This window comes from Stegodyphus dumicola, chromosome X2 (genome assembly GCF_044657685.1).
Source record: "Stegodyphus dumicola isolate Sdum_Otavi_A_Nest chromosome X2, ASM4465768v1".
Taxonomy (NCBI): Eukaryota; Metazoa; Arthropoda; class Arachnida; order Araneae; family Eresidae; genus Stegodyphus; species Stegodyphus dumicola.
In genome coordinates this window covers 171,900,297-171,924,585 of record NC_140781.1, presented here as the reverse complement: position 1 = coordinate 171,924,585, position 24,289 = coordinate 171,900,297, and the positions used below count along the sequence as shown (strand labels likewise).

General features: G+C 31.7%; 1 protein-coding gene across 6 annotated transcripts in view; it reads right to left on the bottom strand.

Moving 5' to 3' along the window:
• LOC118184939 (speckle-type POZ protein B-like) overlaps positions 1–24,289 on the bottom strand; it is a 136,374-nt gene that overhangs the window by 15,059 nt on the left and 97,026 nt on the right. For all 6 annotated transcript variants that reach the window (XM_035354691.2, XM_035354689.2, XM_085809103.1 and 3 more), the window contains 5 exons: positions 19,321–19,442; positions 6,782–6,933; positions 5,714–5,841; positions 5,452–5,629; positions 4,061–4,116 (listed from right to left, as the gene is read on the bottom strand). In XM_035354691.2, coding sequence (XP_035210582.1) covers positions 4,061–4,116; positions 5,452–5,629; positions 5,714–5,841; positions 6,782–6,933; positions 19,321–19,442 — 636 coding nt within the window. The remainder of the gene's footprint in view (positions 1–4,060; positions 4,117–5,451; positions 5,630–5,713; positions 5,842–6,781; positions 6,934–19,320; positions 19,443–24,289) is intronic.

The window sequence follows — 24,289 nt, the reverse complement described above, 5'->3', positions numbered from 1 at the left end:
GGAGGGATGCCTTCGTGGGTAACTTTAAAAAAGAAATTGACTCATATTCACGTTACACATGGGAAAACTAATCATGAAGCCAGCACATTCATCTAAGTCAAAATCCAGCATTCTGCACTCATAACCATTTGGCTACTGGTGGGCCACATCACAGGGAGAGCTGGCAATGTAGTTAATATACACAAGTACCAAAAGTTAAAAACTACATGAAAATACATGTTGTTTAAAGTTTGACTGCTTAGACAGTAAACAGATTTTCAAAGAGCTACTAGGCTATATGCAAGAAAAATTTTACCCTCAGGCAGCTACCTTGCCTGAGTGTAAAATAAGAAAAAAAATCTCTTCTATATCATTTGGTGCCAACAATGGTAGGCATGAGGCAGACAGGGATACAAAAGGAAAATAAATGAATTTGAAGTGGGTTATAATGTAGCCCAAACAATGAAATGATGTACAAGATAATAATTGAATACTAAAGTCACTGAGGAGGTCCTATAATTACAACCTACCTAACAAATAATTTACAAAAACAGTTTTGTGTAAAACATATAGATGAACAGTGTATACAAGGGATGTTTCCAGAGTTCTAAAAATTTAGGTATACATTTTTTATTTTGTTAATTTTCTTCAATATTAAAATGCAGTTTTTCAGCATAATCTGTATTTAATTGAATACACTTGTCCAAACACAAAAATAATTTTTTTTTAAACCATTCTCAAAAAAACTTTTTGGTGTCTCCTCAATCTGCCTATTTATGACATGGTTAAATTCTCAATTGGAACACCTCATAAAGGTTTCTTCAAATGTACGAACAGAATACTTCTCACAGATGTTGAACAATTTCTAAAGTTTTCATACTGCTTTCCGCAAAATGAAAATGACTCCTCTTTGCATTTTCCATGGTTTTAAAAACAATGCTACAAAAATATACTTTGGAAACACATGATGTAAAAACTGATTGAATGTAATTAAAAATAATCTATTGAGAAGCACATATATATTTTCATAATACACATTGCTGGCAATCCCACAATGTATATAAGTTCTGGAACTACAATGAGATTTTTACACAAAGTAGGCAACTGAAGATTATTGAAATATGTGTTTAAGATGGATGACTGCAGAAAATCTGTTCCTAGCTTGTGATGACTGCAAGAAACCCACTACTGAAATGCAAACTGATACAGACCACATATTCTCTTAAAAGCTATTTATTATTAAGCTTTTGTTCTAATTTTTTTAAAGCTTTATTCTTTTTCTCATTGTTGCTACTTGGTCTTCATCTGATTCAGTATTATTACAGATTATCAGATTAGTTCAGATGTAATTCAGTGTTCTTGTACAGCTTTAAAAAAGGTCACTGTTTAACTGAAACTACAGAAGATTGCTAAATGAGAGTTCCTATTTTTGATCTGAAAAAAAAAAAAAAAATCCTTCCATGCATATCTAATTTGTACAGAAACCTCTTTTCTTATAGTTTAAGATTAGGTGCAAAATAACAGAGTTAAGGAAATTCATTTTTAGAATTGGACTGGAATTCTAAAGAATTATCCTAAGACTACTGAAATACTTTCAATTTACTTACACCAACTTAGCAAAATTTATAATAAAATTCTTACGATATCAAAAAAGGTAGATAAATAGTGGCTTATAATACCTAACAGTTACAAAATGTGTTACACATGTATAAGAATATTTCATTCAAGTTCTTTCATGATTAGTAAATGTATTTCAGTTCATTTAAAATATTCAAATTCTTTAAAAGTCAGACATCTTACTGGTTCTATCTCAGGCAGAACTTTACGTTTAAATGACACTAATAGTGTATATGCTTTCATTTGCTGCTGTGAGATCTCATACTGAAGCTGTAGATGAGTGTTTGTCCAACTTTTTATTTCAACAACTCTTTTAAAAGCTATAATTCAGAGATACTAGTGAATGTTTAACACTTAATACTTTCTTCTGAGCTGTCTGAGCATCAAAAGCTGTCTGCCCGTGAGATGCCTGTCTTCATAATATTTTTTGTATTCATATTACACAGGGAAAAAATCTCAAAAACCTACAACACAGCCAGCCAGGTTTTGAAGTCTTAACCACTCAGCTACTGAGAGGTTCTTCTTCTGAATAGTAGTAATTATGACAGTGCATAATAAAGTTAAAAGAATAGCAGCAGTTAACCAAGAAGCATGAGATTACACAGAGCTAAATGATTTTTAATGTGAAAGATGGCTTGGTAAACCTTTTAAACTAGATCATCTATATTGGGCTGATGATTTGTAATTTTTAATAATACATTCTTTTTCTTCTTAGTTCAGCATGCTTCAGAGCTTAATTATCAGTGTAATTCAAGCAGTTAATTCAATTTCAACTAGATTTGAAGTGGGAAATGCTAAAATAAAGCTCAGCATTGTTATGCAAATTTTACAATAATTAGAATTAATTATTTCATTGTGAAGAGTAAGGGCATTCCTCCCTTTTTAGAAGATTTTCGGTTCAGTTTTCAATGAGGACAAGACCAACTTTTCAAAATTCCTGTTGATAGAATACTGAATGACTCTGGAACCCAAACTGAGACATGGTAGATAAGTCATCGCCACACTGATTTGCACACTAAGTCTTCCTTTCTCAATTGCTCTTCAGTAGCATTCAGTGTAAGGAAATAAAGGCATGTGTGTCATGGTGTAATGGCTAGCACATCCAGCTAGCAACTGGAAGATGTTACTTTCAATTCTCAGATATAAAAACTTGATTTTCTACATTTTTCACTCCAAAAACAAATTAAGCCATTTTGCCAACATAATTCAGTTATCTTATTTCTGAACAAAGCCTTTGCTTCAAGATTAATATCTACACAAAATTTCTTAGCTTTCTGTGCAGTTTTGGCCTACATAGGAGTAAAACAGGCATCATTCCAATCGGGGATTTGCTTATCCTGCAATTCCAATACTGAAACCGTGGGTTAGATTTTAAAAATAATTTACAGAAATATCTTCACAAATTACTTTCAGTTAAGACTTCATTATTATTACTTTTAATTTCCGTGTGTTGTAGATTTATAGATTATTTGAAGCGTTTATAAAGCAAAACAAAGAGCCTAAGTTTTTTTCAAAAAAAACCAAGGAAGAAGGCAGAGTTTAAATAAGAATCATATCTCTTTACCTCATTAGTGATTTAGCCACTGCATAAATTTTAAATATTAAGACAGCCATATGAAACAAATGAACTCTCCAAGGACACTTCTGCTGCTCACCACAAAAAGAATGCTATATAAGACAGATTTTTTAAGGACCATTTTGAAACACACACACACACACACACACACACACCAAAAAAAAAAAAAAAAAAAAAAGACACAACTACTGATAATTTTGGAAATTATTTTTCTCATATTTTCAAACCTTCAGCTACTTTTCTGCACAGTTTACATTCTTGTTGAAGCATTTATCATAGTACAAGATAAGTTTTTATAGACCTGTATCACAGAAGTGTGCTTGATATGCTGCAATGCCTAAACATGATTTCACAGTGGAGTATGAAATCTTGATTGAAGACGACCATTATATACCTTCATATGATACACACACAGGAAAAGTACAGACAATTAATTTTCTTCTGCTTTAAGAAATCATCTGTTGCTCGCAACTTTAACTTCAAGATTGTTCTCAGTGCATCGCAATTATGAGTGGAAATATTCCCTCATCTCCACTTTTAAGTTCCTAAATTTATCTTCAAAACAGATAACTGTAAAAATTTATCTTACATGTAAAATTGTGCTTCTGAAGATATAGGTTTAAACTATATTTTGCTCATATGTTTGAGATGGCGATATTGAAATTTGCTCCAATTTAAATTTCAGCTATAACACGCAGTAAAATGCATGTAAAATTTTACCATTCATCAATGTTCAGATTTCATGACAAATATGAAATTTTTAACTTTTAAGTTACTTACAAATTAAATTTAAATTACATCAAATTGCTTTAAAAACAAATCATTTGGGTAACTAAGATGTATGACTGAAAAACAAATTACTGATGCATACACATTACAGAAGTTTACCTGTTTCTTTTCTTCCATATCATGTTCGAGCATGGCAGCAAAGACTGGGCTTCGTGCTATAAGATTAAAAATAAATTAGAACAAAGTGGAAAACGGTATAAACATGAACACACATAATCTAAACCAATTTATTAATATACACACATAAATACTGATGTCATTAGCTAACAAATAATAATATCTCTTTTATGATAAGTATCAGATTTCCATGCAAAGGATCAAACATTTATACTGTCACTAGAAATTTTTACTAAGACATACTTCATACCCATATTTCAAATCTAGTTCAGTACATTTTACTTACTGATAGCTTCACTATAAACTCGAAAATACTTATATGGCAAATAAGTACAGTACATTTTTGAAAAATACTCTCAGGTCAACACACTATTTAAAGCATTCTAAACACAATTCTTTATTTCATTCTCTGTATTTAACAAGTTTTATTTCTAAGGATTTATTACAATACACAGAATTTATACACAATCTGGTCCAATTTTTGATACATGCATGATAAAATTTTGCGTGAAATCATGTCATAAGTGAAAATAGATTCAAAGGAAAATTCAAACATGAGATTCAGAAAAACAGGAGAAATAAATTAAAAGTGCAGTTTTAGGTTCTATTTGCCTTTATAGTCTTACTTTTAACTGAAGATATGTGCAGTATTTCTGTGAAAATTCAATACATGCCTCTTAATTAATAAACCTATTCAGTTAAATTTTTAAAAATCAACTTATTATAATAAAGCAAAATATGTCAAACACTGACCAGGTGTTCACGTATCATATGATGGATTCATATTTTGTGAAGTATTAGCAATTATACATAAGAATGAATGAATTTTTCGTAAGATGCTCTAAACCTCTTCTGAGTAATATAATTGCATATCAAAACCACTTAAAATTTATAAGAATCTATTATGTATACAAATACATTAAGCTTTTTATAAAATTAAAAATTCAATCCTCTCCAGCCTAACCTATAGCATACCTCCTCTAATGCAAAGAATCTATGAACTTTTCCTTTGCTTCTGCACAACAAATTGGGCTTATTTGTCAATTTCAATATGCTACTTGAGTGCTATTTATCTAGAGAAATGGGGCTTTCACATAACAATTGCCAGCCTTCCCATAACTTTGGGTGCCATTTTGAAACTGGTACTAAAATTTAAAATCTTTGTTGTGATCTCTAACTGCTGTAACATTTTCTGTAAAAATCATTATTCATTCCTACAGAAACAATGTATTAAATGTAAGTTTAACTTGCAGAAGAGAAATGTATAATTGTATAATTAAATGTATAATTATTAAATTATGAAAAATCTCTGAGTAGGGAGTTAGTTGCATTATGGAAAGATGGTAAATATTCTTGTAGAACAAAATAATTACCTGCAAGAACAGCTTTATGAACATGAAACTCTCTGCCACTCACACGAATAATTAAATCAGTGAATCTTTTACTTTCAAGCATCTCACCAATTTCCGCAGACAACTCACAACCAGGAACTTTATATGGGATGGCACGAGTGTGGCCATATAAGTTTACAGTTTCTGCTAAAGCCCTAACCTATAAATGTACCAGAGATTTTTAAATGATATTTCTTTTAATACAGAAAAAACAGCAGAATATTTAACAATTATAAACACATACTTCACAGATAATAGTCAATTTATCATCAGGCAAGAGTCCATTCGCTTCATCCAATAAGTAATCTCTTCGTATAAACTTCTTAAAGCCCCAATCTTTTCCTTGGACAAATATGTAGTCTCTTTGACTTTCTAAAACAAAAGATATGTCTTAATTTAACTAAAAATGCATAATATATTCAATGCTATGCTAATAATATGAATCCGCCCTCCCCCCCCCCAAAAAAAGACTTGAAATTAGCATTTTCACAAAATTTATTTACCTTCATTATACATTTTTCAAGTTACATACAGTGTTGCCAGATCGTGCGATTTTTCGCAAATATTCGACTTTTGACAAACTTGTGCTACTAAAATTTTAGTATTTGCGATTTTACGAAATTTTTGCAACATCCATCATTTTCTTATGCTTCTTTTTGCGAGTTCAAAGATTTTTTTTAATATATCGTAAAAAGCTTTTATGTTAAAATAATGTATCAATTAAAAATAATTTATAGTCCAAAAAAACTTTATTTAGCCTTAAATAGAATTTGGCATCTGGCAATCTTGTTTACATGCGGGTTTTCCTTTTCAAGGCTGCACAGCCTGACACCAGTATAACAAAAGAGGGGTAAAGGAAGTGAAAAACTGGAATGAAAGGGGGAAAAAAATGCTTCGGGAGCTCTCACCACCTTCCCTCTTCCCCGTGCATTTTGTTTTTCAATCATCCCCCCCCAGCTTTATGGTTATAATGGATCGAACCAAAGAACTTGCAGCTTGTGTGCCATATAGGTACCTAAACAGAGAAAGAAATGAAATTGTAACTTAATAAAGCATAAAAAGTATTTTACTAACTAAAATTTTTGATCCACATTGAACATAGAAAAAGTTAGACTTTACACTTACAGAATACTCCAATATCTCCAATGCTGAAACAGTTCACATAAAATGCTCAACTTTATTGTGAAAAGCTTTGGCATTTCATGAAGTCTAGTATTAATATTTAAGGAAGTAAAATATGTGGTCACCTTTTATCCAACATATCAAATATATTTCATTAGAAGTTCATTTTTGTATTCCATATAATACTTACCCATAGCTTTGGTTTCTTCTTTTTGGGCGTTAAGGATGGAAAATTTGAAGGAAGCTCTTATTTCAGACTTGTGACTCGTAACCAGCAAAAGATAAAGTGAAACATAATCTTTACTTTCTTCATCTAATCCTTTAGGGTTTACTCTCATGCACCTAAAATAATGAAATCAAAGCTTGAAAGCAGTTTTACAAATTGTTCACACAGTAATCCCTGCAACTGGACATTTAAATTATGCAATGTATGGTTAAGTGAGTGTGGATAGGATAATTGCACGAATGTCAATTTATTGATATAGGAAGTTTGTAGCTCAGTAATGAAAATGAATACCATTTTATAGATTTAAATTTTTATCTTTTGCAAAATGGCAATGAAAATATTTAACTGGAATATTCTAGCAGTTGAGTTCTAGCCATATAAAGATTTGAGCCTCTTCTAGCTACATTTCATGTTTGCTTTTCACTCAAACATCATAGTATTTAAAACCAAGTGAGGTGGGATTTTATTTTAGGGTAACTGCCATATTTTGGTGCTGAAACAGTGGACTTTTAAATCAAAGTCAGCCTTAATTGGAACTACGGTGTTAGGTCCATTTCAGATTTTAACTGTGCACTACGATTATGGAAAAGTACGTATTAGGATTGGTTTTCACCCAAGAATATAATACACTTAGTGGTTTGGTAAGCAATGAAATTAAAGATAAAGGTGGAATTTTAGCTTGTTTTGAATCTTTTACTGTAAAATTTGAAAATCTCAGATCTATGCATAGCGAGATATATTAAGACCAACTAGTCAAAAAAAAAATTTTAAAAGCTGAAACTGAACAGGAAATGATAGAGATAGATGAGTACACTTTAAAATATTTTTTAATTAAACTTCTTAAATTAATTAAATGTGAAAACGTTGAAGTTTCTCATTTGTGTCATTCTAAAATGCTTCAATATCGATTACCTAAAACTAAAAAAGAAATATGATGAGGATTTTAAAGGTTGGATCGGTTTTGTGGCTCAACTTTCCATTATTCATAATGATGAACTGCTTACGGCTGATAATAAATTTGATTATTTACTTTAATGGATGAAACGAAATTCACCAGCTTATAAATTATTAGAAGGTTCCCCACCTCTAAAGAGATTTGTGGAAAAGTTATTGAGCTTTTGAAATCTAGATTTGGCAAGGAAAAGTTTTAATACAATGTGCAAAAACTCTTAAATTCAGTATTAAAAAAACGAATAAGGAATACTTGAAAGCGGCAGTTCAGTTAAAAAACAGAAGCTGAATTGAGAGCATTAGACTCCTTGAGTATGAAAAAGATAAGTACAGAGCTATGCTCTCCAACTTGGAATCGGTACTTCCAGAAATAACATTTAAAACTAGATCGCTATAATATTTCTACGATTATTTCTACCATAAATCATTCAAACTGCAAAGCAGAATTACTTCACTTTTGACAACTTAGAAAACTTAGAAGTAGAAAGTGAAAAAAGATAAAAATTTATAAAAGTTTTCTTCAATGATGAAGCAAAAGCTAATAAGGTAACACCTTTATATGGTTTAAACTTATCTTAATTAATTTTTAAATGTGCGATTAAGGACATATGTTGTGGATATAATTGCACACTTAGTATTTTCCATTTAATAGCATGATTTCATGTTTTAAAGTTATATGTAAAGCATGTATAGTTAATCTCCAGGTTCGTGATATTAACCAGTACTGAATGGTGGATACAGTGAGCTATATATGTATAAATAAGGATGCATCTTCCAGTTATTAGAGACTGTCTAGATACATTGCAGTTAAGTGAACCGAGTAGTATGTTTAGTAGCTGTAATTGCTGTCAGCAGTTTTACTGCACCAAACCCTTTAAGTTGAATATAATCTTTTCCTGTGATACCTAAATAAACCTTTATTTTCAGTCCAAACGAACCTCTAAGTTATTTATCTCACAATAGTTTTTAAAGAATGTAGCACTACAAAAATTAAACTGGTGTTTGATACAACAAACAAAGATGAAAATGAACCTCCTCTGAATGACTGTGGTGGATGGTACCTGAATTTCTAAAGAAAACCTCCATAAACTTTGAATTTAAACGATCCTGATATGGAAGAAATCCACAAAGAATGACACTAAATAGTCCTTTTAGTGAAGAATTTAATGTTTGAAAGCATTCTAGCTAAACTTGCATCCAGATTTTAAAAATATTGTATGATTATATGATCTGTTGCTTTGGTTGTCAAGATCTGACCCACTTATCAGAAAAATGAAAATCATCAGGATAATATATCCATTACAGAAGTCGAGAGAGAAAAATTTTATTTTCCCTCATATAGAAAAATGCTTTTACCAAAATATGATGAACGTCTGACCTGAAAAATATTAAGGTTTTTGTTGATGAAATTGGAATTTTGAGAATGAAATCTCAAGTTTTGATTTCTCTACAGTGTTACACCTTCAAAAAATAGGATTATTAAAGGTAGAAAAACTGTACAACCTGTGGTAAAAAATACCACACCCCAGACAGTTTTAAGGCCTTAGAAGTAACTCTTCCTCATAATGAAACAAGAACATGATGAAAATAGTGAAAAGGTTCCAAAAACAGGAATCGATCTTGAAAGCGCCGTTTTCTTCAAAGCGAATTTAAAGGCTTGGATAGTAATTGGCATGCATGCAGTTTTTAGGGCCGTTCACCCTGAATTAATCACTTCCTTGAGCACCGATGCCTTTATAGATGCATTTAGATGTTTTATTTCATTGAGTTGAAGTCGCATACTCACAATACACGACATGAATACGCATACTCATAATACAGTCGCATACTGGAAGAGTGGTTCAAATTGTGTATCTATAAACAGAGCTATCAATCAACTAGATTGAACTGATAATGAAAACAAATGTACTTTAATGAAAATAAGACGGAAATTCAGTCCTCCAACAGCATCACAGTGGGGAGGATTTTGGGAGAGGTTATTAAAAATTTTAAAGGACTTCTCTGAAAAAATTTGTGACACATTTTCTATGGATATATAAAGTTTCTAATCTTTCTGTGTGAATTCGGAAGTTTAATGGACAACAAACCTTTGACCTTACCTGTCCAAAGAATATGATGATCTGACATCTGTAAAACCCTATGTTTAACTGGTAGCAATGTATATGATGGACATGAAATTCATTCTGTGAGTATAATAGATAGAAATATTTAAAAAATAGAGAAGGATTTAAAAATCGTTTTAAGAAGGAATATCTAGGCTTTCTTCGAAACTCTGCAAAATATAAGATAGAAATAATTAAAGTAAATGACACCGTTTTTATCGGAAATGATAAGAAAAGAATAGACTGGATGTTGACTTGAATACTTGAAGTGCTTGCAAGTAAAGACGATATAAAGAACCTTGGGAAGCTGAAAATACCCTCTGGAGTTGTACTTAGACCAGTTAAGCACCTCTTTCCTATTGAACTAGACACAAACTCGGAGATACTTTCTTTCACAATCAGTAATGTAGAACACAACCAGATTTCTCAAAAATTATCAAAAGGCTCAATCTACACCCATCAAAGAACTGATAAAAAGATTTTTAGAAAAGCTTGCCTTCGTGTAGAAGTGCATCCTCCACAAAAAATTAACTTTTGAATATTACTGGTAATGTAGAAGCTTGTGAACTTAAGAACATTAAGTTGTATTTAATGTTGCAAAATTCCCATTTTGCGAGGTGATGAAAATGTTGAAAATGAATACTACTGTATCGCTTTAAACGTATCTTTTGTAGAATGACAATGAAACTATTGTTTACTTGGAATATTCTAGCAGCTGAGTTCTAAATGTTAACTAAAGATGTTAGCCTGTTCTAGTTACATTTCATGTTCACGTTTTAGTTTAATATCATAATATTTAAAACTGGCAAAGTGGAATTTTGTTACTTTCAGTCCATTTTGCCATACTCAGCACATTTAAAATTCAGATAAAGCTTATAAAAATTAAGTCTGCACCAAAATCTGATGCAATTGGTCCAAATTCCTTCTTAATGTGAAGATTTAGCAGATATAAAAAAAAAAAGCGATTATAATAAAATGAAGGTATACATTTAATAAAGTGTCATAAAACACCATTTTTATCACTCAAATTTTGATAACCGGTGACTTCCAAGTGGTAATGTAGAGGTGTGTTATTACACCAGCTATCATGTACTTCAACAAATCTGTAACTAGTAGCTGTATATATAATACTGTGGGTAAAAAAAGTATTTGCACACCTACATTTATGTTTGCAATTCATAAAAAGAAGCATTAAGAAATAAAAAAATGGGTATTGCGAAATCAGAATAAGTTTAATTATCCAAAACAAACAGAAAAATTACAATAATATAAATAACAATGCTTTTTTGTAACAAAATTAAAATATCTCGTATCAAAAAATTATTTGCACACCTGCATGAATACAAAAGAAATAAAATATATAAGCAAATTTCAAATAACTAATATTTAGTATGCATTCCTTTAGCATCTATTACTGCTTGTAATCTTGCTGGCATTGATTTAATTAAATTTTCTGTAACAGTAGGGTCAGTATTCGACCACTCTTCAATAAGGGCTTGTTTAAGGGCAGATTTACTTGAAATCTTCCTTTTTCTTATTTTTAAATCCAAAGAATTCCACAAATTGTCCAAATGATTTAAGTCTGGTGATTGTGGTGGAGTGGCAAGTTTTCTGGGTACATTATAAAGCAACCACATACGTGTTATACCGGCAGTGTGCTTGAGATCATTGTCTTGCAGAAAAGAGTACGAATTAGTGATACCCAATTTTATTGCACTTTGTGGCAAGTTATCTCGCAACACATCAATATAGATTCGAGCTGTCATATTCCCATCAATGAAACACAAATTACCAACTCCTTTGCTAGCCATGCACCCCCAAATCATAACAGGACCTCCTCCATGTTTAACTGTAGGTAATACATTTTTGGTATGAAAAGCAGTACAAGGTATTCTCCAAACTAATTTCCTGCCATCTGATTTAAAGATATTGAACTTACTCTCATTGGAGAATATGACATTTTTCCAGAAATCAGTTGGCTTATTGATATTCCTTAGCGAATTGAAGTCTCTTCAGTCTATTTCGTTCAGTTATGAGAGGTTTTTTTCCTTGGAGATCTCCCATAAATGTGTGCATCGTGCAGGACATTTCTAACACTTTGGGCACAGATTTGAACTCCAGATGTTGAAGCGACATCATTGGCTAAAGTAATTGCACTAAAATGGATTTTTCGATGCTTCTCTTATGATTTTTCGCTTCATTCGCAGTGAAAGTTTCTTTGGGCGTCCAGAGCGCAAGTTCTTTGATGTAGATCCTCTTTCTTTATGACGTTTTATAACATACCAAACAGTAGAGAAGCAAACATTTACTTTTTTACCTATTTCTCGATAACTTAGGCCATTTTCGTTGCGAGAAACAATTTTTTCTCGCAACGAAATCGGCAATTCAGATTTCTTAGATGCCATTACAATTTGAAATCGATAACCAATTGATGACGTTTTGATAACACCTCCTTTTATAGTCGTCTTACTTTATTTACTGCAGGATGACTGTTAAATAATAGCATAAAAATGCAAATTTGCTAAAGTTGAGTTGAGTGTGCAAATACTTTTTTGACATAAGCTATTTTAATATTGTTGCAAAAAATGTTTTTTATTAATATTGTTGTATTTTTGTAATTAATTTAAATTAGTAAGCTTATTCTATTTTTTAAATGCCAATTTTTGTATTTCTTAATGCATTTTCTTATAAATTGTGAACAAAAATGTATGTGTGCAAATACTTTTTGTACCCACTGTATGCTTCATAAAATAGAATTAGAATTAAAAAAGCATACTTATTTCACTGCAACATGACATGAAGAACCACCGATGTGAGTATGAATCAAGTGTTTTATGCCACATATATTCTGGTGACATCCAGCCAGGACGCCTATTCTATGGTCACTGGATCTGTCTACAACTTAAGCGAACAATATTGACTAAAAAAAAAAAACGGTATAGAGAGCCGTCACAACTTATCGGAGAAAGTCATTCTGTGGTCCTCAGTTGGTGGGTGGGTGGGTCCATTTGACTTTACTGAAAGGGGACAAGGCTTCAAGGAGCTTTAGACCAATCGCAGTACAGACGAGTGACGAAATTTATAGCGCGCGCTGGCTGAAGTTCTAGGAAAATAGTATTATGACCAACACGCAGCAGAATATGCTGCTGTGTTATGTGAAGGAAAATCCCGTTTTTTAAGGGGAAAGTTAACGCAGAAATTTAGAGCTAAGAAATAAAGAGTGATATGGGATACCACGAAAGCAATGGTAAATAGATAAGAGTAGATGAATTAAGCTTACTTCAAATCCTTCTAGAAATAAACAATTTTAATCATTTAAATTTATAATATGATTAATTTGCATTACAATCTAATAGCAATTTAATTTTTCCCCCCCTCTCTGCTTACATTAAACCTGTTTTCCAGCAATTTATTTTACAGTTACTATTGGAAAAATATCTCTTTAAATAAGAAATTAGAAAGAAAATATTTCTTTCTTAATACTTCTTCCCTTTTTTTATTTTCTTTTTCTATGAAAATTATTTCTCTCAGGAAAAGAAATGAAATTCATTCACTATGGCCGATTGCTGCAGCATTCAATTATTACACACGCATCAAAATGCTTTATTTTTAATAATTTATTCTATAATTAACATGAAAGAAAATATTTTTTCAATATAAAATATATAATCAAAATTAAACTAATCTATCCTGTATGTGTGATTAATTCGTTTTGCAATTTTTGTCACACAATTACTAATACCTTTTTTTTAATATTACATTGCTGTTATTTTAATTTTTATATATTTATGAACTGCTTGCTCAGTTTAAATATTCTTCCTTCTCAAAAGATTTTATTCTGTGAAAATAATTAAAAGATAGTAATATTTTCACAATGCAAGTACTAAAGTAAAAATAATCAGTGTACGTCTCCTGCAGTTGAAGTCCTTGTCAAACCAACGTTTCGACACATTTTAAATAGAAAACTAATATTAATCAATATCTCTTTTACAATATAAAAATGAGAATGCTATGAACAGTATTTTTTTTTTTTTTTTTTTTTTTAAGTTTGCAAAGAAACGATTATTTTTTAATACTATAATAGGTTACAAAAGTACCATGAACAAAACCCCTCAGTCTTATAGCATTGTTACTTTATAGCATAATACAATAATAATGCAATATAATTCTACTAACAAGCCCACCAGCCGCCGATAGGTAGAGTCGCTGAACGCAGGTAGTTTGGTCTGAAGTTCAAATCCCGCGAATGAGCTGGCGGCGTTTTCGTGGCTTTCCCCATGTGTAACGTGTATATGAGCCAGTTTCCCTTAGAAAGTCCTCACTTAGAAACCAGTTTTAAACATAATAAAATTACACACACACACACACACATAAAAAAAAAAAAAAATTCTGAAAGCCTTTAGATTTTATATTACTACCAAACAGCCATTTTTTTTACTTTTTGTGTGTTACCTTTATTTATTAAATATCCTGTTTTCCGCACTTAAACCATAAAATTCAATTCAACAGCAATATCATATAATTTAAAAAAAGAATATCTTTAGAATTTCCGATACATAGTCTTGCGCGCTAGAGATGAAAATTCTTTTTTTCCTCTTTTTTTTTTTTTTTTTTTTTTTCTTTTTTCCTGTACAATGTTGGCATTCCTCACTTTGAAATCGTTGGGTTTCTTAATCAAAAACTCACAAATGCTTTACAAAATATGAAAATAGATAATAAAACAAATTCCCAGTTCCAAATTTGGGCCTCCAGATGCCTCTATTGGGATGGAGGATTATGTTATTCAGAATTTCATGGCTCTAGGTACCGTTGTTTTATTACAGTGCGAGAAACATTCATACATTCTGAACAGATTCCTCATTATTTAATTTCTTTAAATATAATAGAGTGCGATAATACTTGGTGGCAACGATTTGCCACAAAATGGCAAAACGAAATTAATAGGCCCTCTGAGCTAAAACGTATTATTAAAAGTATCACACTAGTAGTAGTACAGCTACTGAAAAAAATATTATAAAGCTATTTTATAGTTTTCTAGATTTTTTTTTAAATTTTATTTTACAGTAGTGTGAATTTCGCGTAATAATGAACGACATTCCTTTTTGTGTTCACAGTATTATTCTTAAGGTATTCAACTGTTAGATTTTAAAGTAAACGTAATTCTTGCTGTACATAAATCGAGTAGAAGCTTATCGGATGTCTACATTTGTATTAAATGAAGAAGGTTTATGTGCTTGATAAACTTATTATCTTCTACATTTTTAAAGCATACAATTGCAATTTATATCTGTAATTTCAGGAATAGTATAACCTTTCTTTCAGTAGAAATTGCGTTCTTGTTTTCTGAATGTGGCTGCAAATACTTTCTCAGTTCATCGCAAATTAAAATAACTATAAATTTTGGCAATCTGAAATACGCAATGAAAACATCCTTTAGCAGAGCAAAAGCATCAACATATTTCCTATAAATTCGCCACCAATTCAGAGATCTACGACCGTATTCTTCGTTTAAATATGAAAAAACCAGCGGCGAAAACACATACAAAGCCATTGTCTACTTAGTATGTCAATTGCACAACCCTGATTGACGACGCGGCAACACTTTTTCACGCGCTTTCGACAACTTCCGTACTCAGAGAATATAGGATGTCGAGCAGACCTGTTTTTTACTAGCAGCGACATCTGGCGGTCCACAACTTGCTGTCGACTCTCGTAGCGTAGAATAACTGTCCAGAAGGTGAGTGATTTAATTTCTATCTATATGCTATTTATCTCTGCAAATTAAAATGAGTTTCGAGGAAACCGTTGAACCAAATAAAAAAATTAGAGGTACGGTGCGAACCTGCATCACAAAATTAATTAAGAAACTTGACGAAGTACAAAATGAAAATCCAAATCTAGAGCTGTTGTAAGAATCGCTTTCAGTGTTAATCAAGAGAGAAACTGGTTTGTTAAAATATAATGAAGTTATTAATTAGAAACAGAAGCAGAGCATTCTTTAGAATGCAGCGAAGAATACATCATTAAATGTAAATCGAAAGTTAATAGATACATTCAAAATTTTGATAAATCGAAACAAATCAACAGGTTTCTGAAATCAAAACTAATTATAATACTAAATTACTGCGTATTACCTTAGAAACTTTCAATGGCGATTTATGTAAATTTACTCAATTTTGGGCTCAGTATGAAGCTGCCATTCACGAAAACAATATGCTTCAAGAGGTTGAGAAATGCAACTATTTTAAGATCTTTACTCACCAGTTCAGCTGCAAAAGCTACAAACGGATTGCCATCAACAGGAGAAAACTATAAAAAAGCCATCGAAATTTAAACTGACAGATTTGGAAAAAAAGAAATATAAGTTAGTGCGTATATAAACATTCCCCTAACTTTGGGGCCAGTACATGGATCAAGCGATGTATCCAGTTTACGAAAACTATATGATGAAATAACTGTTCAAACTAGAAGTTTTGGAACACTAGATATTAATTTTAATTCATATGGCAATCTACTTCTTCCTATTTTATGTAAGTGTATACCACAAGTGATCCAGTTTAATAGAGAGCAAAATTCTGGCAAAGAGTCAACAGTGTCAGATTTATTATTGTTTCTACAGAAAGAAGTAAAAGCGAGTGAAACGTCCTCTGGATCTTAATCAACAAACACTTTCAAAAACCAGCAAAAGAAATACTGACAGTTATCGTAAGAATTTTGCTCCAATTAACAAGAAAATGGTATCAGCGGTTAAGCTTCATACATCAGTGGAAATTTATATGTGCTACTTTTGTCTTAAATCTCACCGCTCAAAAGACTGCGACTTAAGTGTTTCAGAGAAACACAAAGCATTATATGATCAATTTAAGTGCAAGTGCTGTTTAAAAAAAAGGCACAAAAAACAAAAAAAAAAAACATTTTGTATGGCGAAATGGGTTAAATGTAATCTGTGTGATGCAAACGTGCAAGAAAATAAAACCAACAAAAATACAAGTGCAGTAAAAGAAGCAAACATCAGTTTACTACTCCTCAAGATGCTGAGTAAGCAAATCCCTAATGATATGATTTATTATAAGACTTTGAGCACCCATTTCGTCGGAAATAATTCGTCACTTAATGTTAGGTTGTTATGCGATTCTGCTTCCGTAAGATCTCATGTATGTCAGTCTATTTCTAGAGAAGCAGTTTTGCCAACTGTTGGCAGGGAAAAATTAAGAATTCATATATTTGCATCTTCGAATCCACCAGTAAAGAATTTCAAAAGAAAGAGACTTGCATTAAAAAAATAAAAGTGAATTTACTCTAACTATAGAGGCACTCGAAATTGAAACCATATGTTCCAGTACGATAGCGAGGCCAACTAGAGAAATCATAAACAAGCTCCACAAGGAAGGACTTGATTTATCTGACAGTTGCGATAGTGAGAGGGCAGAAGTACAGATTTTAATTGGAAATGATTATTTGAACCACATTTTAACAGGAAAAACTCATCGTTTGACTGAATGCTTAATATTGTATGAAAGCATATTCGGTTGGTCGTTGAGTGGTAGAGGGTGAGGCAGAGAATAAAAAGCTAAGTTCATCAGAGGAAGCATCAATGGGTTTGTTTATACAAGTTGATGCGGCAGTGGACGCAAAATATCGGAACAGGTTTGTCAGCTATGGGAAGTGGCAAGTTTATGAATTACTACCTGCTCATTGGAAAGGAGTGATTACAATCGGCAAATAATTAAGCAGTTTGAAAATGATTTGCAATATGTAGACAGGAGGTATCAGGCTCATTTGTTGTGGAATAGGAGTCCAGAGAATTTGGAAAATAATTTTAGCTTAGCGATAAGGCAGTTTGAAAGGGTGCAGCGAGAGTTGAAAAATAACAGCTTTGTGACGGAAGAGCTTATGGAGATAATTAAATATAAAATAACATTATTCAAGAGTGTGAAGATATGAGAAAGGGATATTTTTTGCCATTTCGAGCAGTGGTCCATAAAGATAAAAAAAAAAAAAAAAAAGCACTAAAGTTTGAATGGTATATATTGCAGCGGTTGAAAAAGAGGAAAGTCATTGTTAAACTATGGCTCAGAAGAAGGCCCAACCTAAATCAGAATATTTTGGATATCATTCTTGCTTTTCGAAAATTTAAAACTGGATTCTGCAGTGACGTAGAAAAGGCATTTTTGATGATTGGGATAGCAAAAGAAGATGGACAGTATTTAAAATTTTTGTGGTATGTGGACAATGACAGTGAGGACTTTAAAATAATGCAAATGAGCAGAGTATTTGGAAGTAATTGTTCACTCTTTTTATTCAGTGCAACGATCAAATATCATTTAAAGAAATACTCAGAAACTAACAAAAACTGTGTCAAGATGTTAAATAGCTCATTGTATGCAGATGATTTGTGTTATGGAGGGAAAAGTGTAGAGTCAGTTTTTAGTCTTTCATCAGGGGCAGTATCTATTTTGAAGGACACAAGTTTTAATATGAGAAAACTAAACACTAATTCTAAAGAGCTATATGACTTGTGGCTTCAGAATGGGTTGTGTGAAGAAAGTACGTTTGAGAGCGATAGTAAGTTGAAAGTGTTAGGCTTGGTGTGGAACTTGCAAGAGGATGTTCTGAGAGTAGATGTTACAACATTGTTGAGTAGTTTCGAATCACCGAGAAATAGTAAAAGATAGGTGTTAAGTACACCAGTTAAGGTGTTTGATCCAGTTGGATTTATTTCTCCATTTGTGGTGCGAATTAAGAGACTTATGCAGGAAATATGGGAGAGAGGTTTACACTGGAATACTAAGTTGTCAGAAGAGTTAAAGTTCAAATGGATAAAGTGGTGCCCTGAAGTTAAGGAATTACACTCGTTGAAAATAAAGGTACCACTCTGCAGAAGTTCTAAGTAAAGGTCATTTGGTCGAAGTTTGCATTTTCTGTGATGCGTCAGTGTTGGCATATCTTAAATACAAGAACAGGAGAAGAGAGGTATGTATGTTGTTTATAATGTCAAAGAGTAGGATAGCACCATTAAAAAAAGTTGTCCTTTCCTAGGTTGGAAATGATGGGAGCTGTAGTTTTCATCTCTCTGAATTCACAATAAAGCTCAAATAAGGCTGAACACATTAGCACTAAAAGTGTCTGGTAAAAGATATGCAGTTCTGTTCATCCTGAGGATTAACAGAATAGCAAGGTTTAATTTACTTGTAACAAAAAATTATCTTCATTTTTGTTAAAAATAGACTAGATGTTGAGAGTCTGAGATAATTGGAGTGAAATTAAAAAGAACAAAACATTACTTACTGACTATCAGAAGTTTTGGTATTTCTGTTAGACTAACTTTTCTCAGTTATTTTATCTGTAAATTGTTTTTGTAATACAGAAATAAAGAACTTAATGTAAACTAATTTTTTTTAAAATTTTTATCAAAATAAGAAATGCTAAAATTAAATAAATTTAAATTACCATTTCAGTTTGTCACTTGCTCCAGCAGAAAATATAGAGCTTCTAATACCTTCACCCATTTCTTCACGACAAAAGCTGAAATTGCTTATTGTCCAGGTATAGGAAAACTTCACTATTCTGAACTAAAAAGAGAATTTTTTAAATATAATTAATTATATTACAGAACTTAATAAGCCATAACTTGAAATAAACATCTGAATGGCAAAAAGTAAATCAAACTTCAAACAAAACATAATTCTGTAATAAATTAACATTAAATGCAAAACCATGTGGTAAAACTTTTCAGATCACTTTTAAAGCTTACCAAAATGAACTGCAAAATTGATGAAAAATCACATGGGCATAAAATTACACATGATGTCCATAGCTCTTTACTGAATAAATTAACAAAATATAACACAATTGACACAGGCTGGTGATAAGTGAAGGAGGACACCAGTACTTTGCCAGAATGGCTAGATAGGTAGAATCCAACACCTACCACTGCATGAACTGCACTTATAACATGAATTGTTTGGCATTGTTAATGTTATTGACTGAGATTTTAATCAGCCTAGCCCAGTTTTAGTCATTCATTTCAAGGTTGATAAAGCAGTTAACACTTTAAATAGGAATGGAGTATTTTACAATGTTATTAAGTCTTCTCATTTCCAATTGTTCCAGCATGATCTTTGACCCATTAGAGTTGAATACTTAGATTAATATCTAAATGGAAGTCACCTTGTATGTTGTTAAGAGATGGGAGATCAATGGACTTGATTTTGAATGGAATGCAGCAATGAGATGTTATCAGTGTAAAAGATAATACTGCTCATAGTTTTTCACCAATGTCTGCTATAACTTTCATAAAGCGTTTTCATAAAAGATGCTGCCTTGGGGAGCAGAAATAACCTTTCCATTGATGTAAAATGTCATATTGTACAGTACAAAGTTCGAAATCCGGTCTAGTCGGGACTTCGCCGATTAAGGATTTGGGATTTTTCCGGATATTAGACAATCAATTTAAATCTAGTAAGATGGCATACAGAAACTATAACGTTAAAAATATGAAATCGTAATTTATGAAATAATGAGCATTTATGATCTAAAGCAGCGGTTCTCAACCTTTTGACTAACGCATACTATCTAAATAAAAATTGAAAACCTTTAGTACCACCGCTACAAAGTACTACCACCGCCACCACTCTTGAACAAAGCTTCAAATCATATAAATTTAGGAGTGTTAGAGAAAAAACTCGGTCAGGATGTTGGGGTTTTAATTTTTGAATTGAATAGTTAAAAATACTTTGCTTCTTTGCGTACCACCAGTAATACGCGTACTATCGGTTCAGAACCCCTGATCTAAAGGGTATCAAAATTTACAAAAGAAAGCTTAATAACATTTATTTGTTTACCTGTTTAAACATTTCTTCCACTCTTAAGTTGTTAGCCTTTATTTTGTACATGTTGTGAACGTAACTGCCGAAGAAACTATCCATCTACTGAAAAAAGGCTTTTTTTTTTTTTTCGTTTCCCAAATCGGATTTTTTGTGCAAGTAGTAGTTACGTGCCATTCATTTGTAGAAACTAAATCCATCAAAACATTCGAAGGTATGCAAGATATTTTTATAATAAAGTTCAGTTTTTTACCATAGAGAATTTTTAATTGAAAAAAATAATCTAATTCGTCTATTTAAAAAAATACGTATTTCTCGATAATTCAAAAATTAGGTCTTATTTCATGTTCGATATTAATCCACCTTCTATAATGTTATTTTGAATTCAATGAAAGCTGAAATTTACAATATTAACACAAGAGTTAACAAATAACATGGTAGTTTGTCATTCATTACTGAAGAAACATTTAATTAAATCTGCAGGGAAACATATTGACATATTAATTAAAGAACAGTACGAAGTCTGAGATCCGGACTCGTCAGGACTTCGGCGATTCCGGATTTGGGATTTTTCTGGATATTAGATCATCAATTTAAATCTTCTAAGATGGCATGCAGAAATTATAAAATTAAAAATATGAAATCTTGATTAATATTGAAATAATGAGCAATTTTTATCTAAAGGGTATCAAAATTTACAAAAGAAAGTTTAACATTTGTTTATCTTATTAAACATTTCTTTCAATGTTAAGTTGCTTTATTTTGTACTTGTTGTGAACCTCATTGCCGAGGAAATTATTCAACTACTGAAAAAGTGCACTTTTTAAGTTTCCCAAATCGGATTTTATGTGCAAGTAGTAGTTACGTGAGTCGTATGAAACAGAGGATTCACCGACAGGAGGCGCAACAAGCCCGCAGGTAGATTGCGGAGGCGGAGCAAGCGGAGACGCAATAGATAAGGAGTGTTTCGGGAATCAAAGTATTTGCGTGATTTTGAGGCATATTTCCAGAAAACTATAAATAACACGTTGGTGTGATCACGCCGATTCGTATTACTGTGTCGAATAATCGTATTTCCTATTGCAATGACGAAAACGTATCAAGATCCGCGACAAGTCGCAAGTTACGAAGGTTTGGATGCCTTATATCGTGCTGCTCAAGGCAAAATATCGAAGACAGCGATTAAGAAATGGTTGGAAGGTGTAGATGCTTACACGCTACAAAAGCCCCTTCGCCACCAATTTCCCACGAAACGCGTCATAGTTTACAGTAGAGATGCCAATGGCAAGCTGACTTAATGAGATGTTTCGCATTTACGTAAGCATAATGGTGACTTTCGATAGATTTTAACATGTATGATTTATGATCATCATAAATATTTCTTAGATTTAATTTAAGATTTCTTAGATTTTCTTAGATCATAAAGATTGCTTAGATTTATGATCTAAGCAAGATTTTAAAATTTGCTTGGACGATTCCGCTCAAACAGAAGCGAGGAGAGGATGTGATAAAGGCTTTTACTGCAATTTTCAGGAAAATGTTGCAAACAAGATCGGGGAACAGAATTTAAACATGAGGTTTCAAAGATTTTTGAAAGAAAATAATGCCCGATTTTTCACAATGTTTAATTTTACAAAAGCTTTCGTAGTTTAAAGATTTAGACGCACTTTAAAAACTAAAAATGTGGAAGTACTTTACAAGTCAGAATAATTTCACATATATCGAAGCGTTAGATAAATTAATGAATAGCTATAATGCCACTATCATTCGAGCATTAAAATAGCTCCTGCGGAAGTGAATGATGAAAATGAGTTAGAGGTATGGTTTACATTGTACAAAGACTTGGCAGAAGCGAAACCCGGACTCGTAGAGGATGTCGTTCGCGTCTCGAAACGTAAATTATTATTTGAGGAAGGGGATGAAACTAATTGAACTGAAGAATTGTTTATAGTGACGGAGTGTGTAAAAGGCTTGGCAAATGCGGTCAAGAGCAGGAGACTGACGTTAATTACGGAAGGGGAAAGTAAATGGCTGTGTCAGGGCTCATAAGGGGAGATATATTTTTAAAAAAAAAAAAGTGTTTTTAGGTCTCATTCAGTATCAGTAGATCAGGAATAAAATCTTGAATGGAGCTCTCCTCTATTTTTCACTGTAAGTCAGTAACGCGTACAAGGATGCACACGGTACCGGAATGGAGACAAATTACATAGGATACGAAAAGTTTTGAAGTGCTCTTTTACGTATTTATTAAACAGCTTGATAATATTAGTATGCACTTTTTTGGTTTATTAATAAATAAATAATTAATATTAATAAATTAATAAATACGTTTTTAATAAAATAGTACATAAACATATCAGTAATAAAGTATTTACAACTATTTTAGTAATAGTAATAATTAGTAAAAATCCATATCATTAATGTAATTAATGAAAGGCATTTGAAACCAAAATAGGATTTGCATTAATAAATTATAGTTAAGAATAGTGGCTCCCATTGTTCTGATTATTATTGGAATAATTTAAAGATTAAATCCGATAGTAGCTTAAGATGGTTTTGCAGTTGGAAAAACAAGAATATAATACATTTTGATTCACCTTTCTTTTCTTTATGATTGACGAATATCCGTTTGCCATACACGTGATCAAATAGGGAGTAAGTGTTTAATCCATAAGATAATAAGTATTGATTAACATTTCCTATAACTACTTCTAATTAAGGCTTCCTAAGAGCAACCCCCTTAATTTTGACTCGCAGCTTTTAATTGTAGACTAGGATATGAGCATAGGATCTACTTTTAAACAATGGGATTTTTTTTAAGCCCTGTGCAATGACAATGCCTAGTAATAATAGTTTTAGAGTCACAGAATCATTTTCTGGATTCCCATACTGATTTTTTTTCCAAGAGATATTAAAAGTTGCAATTGACGAGTATGAGCAATGCATAATACATACATATATAACGTAAGCATACCATAAAGAAAAGTGAACCCCAACAAAAGCTGATCGACTGTTATTGAACTCTAAAGAGGGGTTTATCAGAGGGAAAATGGCAATTAAAATTCCATTTAATTGATTTTAATTATTTATTTACTGTATCTATTTATTACTAATTGTAATGGATTGGAGTATTTGAATATGAATTAGCTGAATATTTAAGAAAAATATTACGACTGCGGGAATAGAAAAAACATTTTTTGAATATCTGCTTTCTTATAGAATGCAGATGAATTAATTTTTACTCAATGAAAATCAAATTTTAGTAGCTGATTAATCTGTCCTGTATCGAGTACCTTAGTTCAGTGATCCGTATTAATGTGCCCTTTTTTTAAAAAAATTAAATGCTTCAAGAATAATTAGAAAAAAAAAAATCTCTTCTTACCCTTAAAGTCTTCAATAAAAAAAAACTGCATTTTCAGTTATAACCAGGTGAAATAATTCTCTAAATATAATTCAAAGCATAAAAAATAAGGTACATAAACGGCTTGGAAATGGAACTAGCACTGAGATTCTCTTTAAGAAATATGGTGAAGCTTACAAAAAGTCTACGAAGTGAAGTAATTCCGTAGAATATTTTCTAACTCTTTATGATT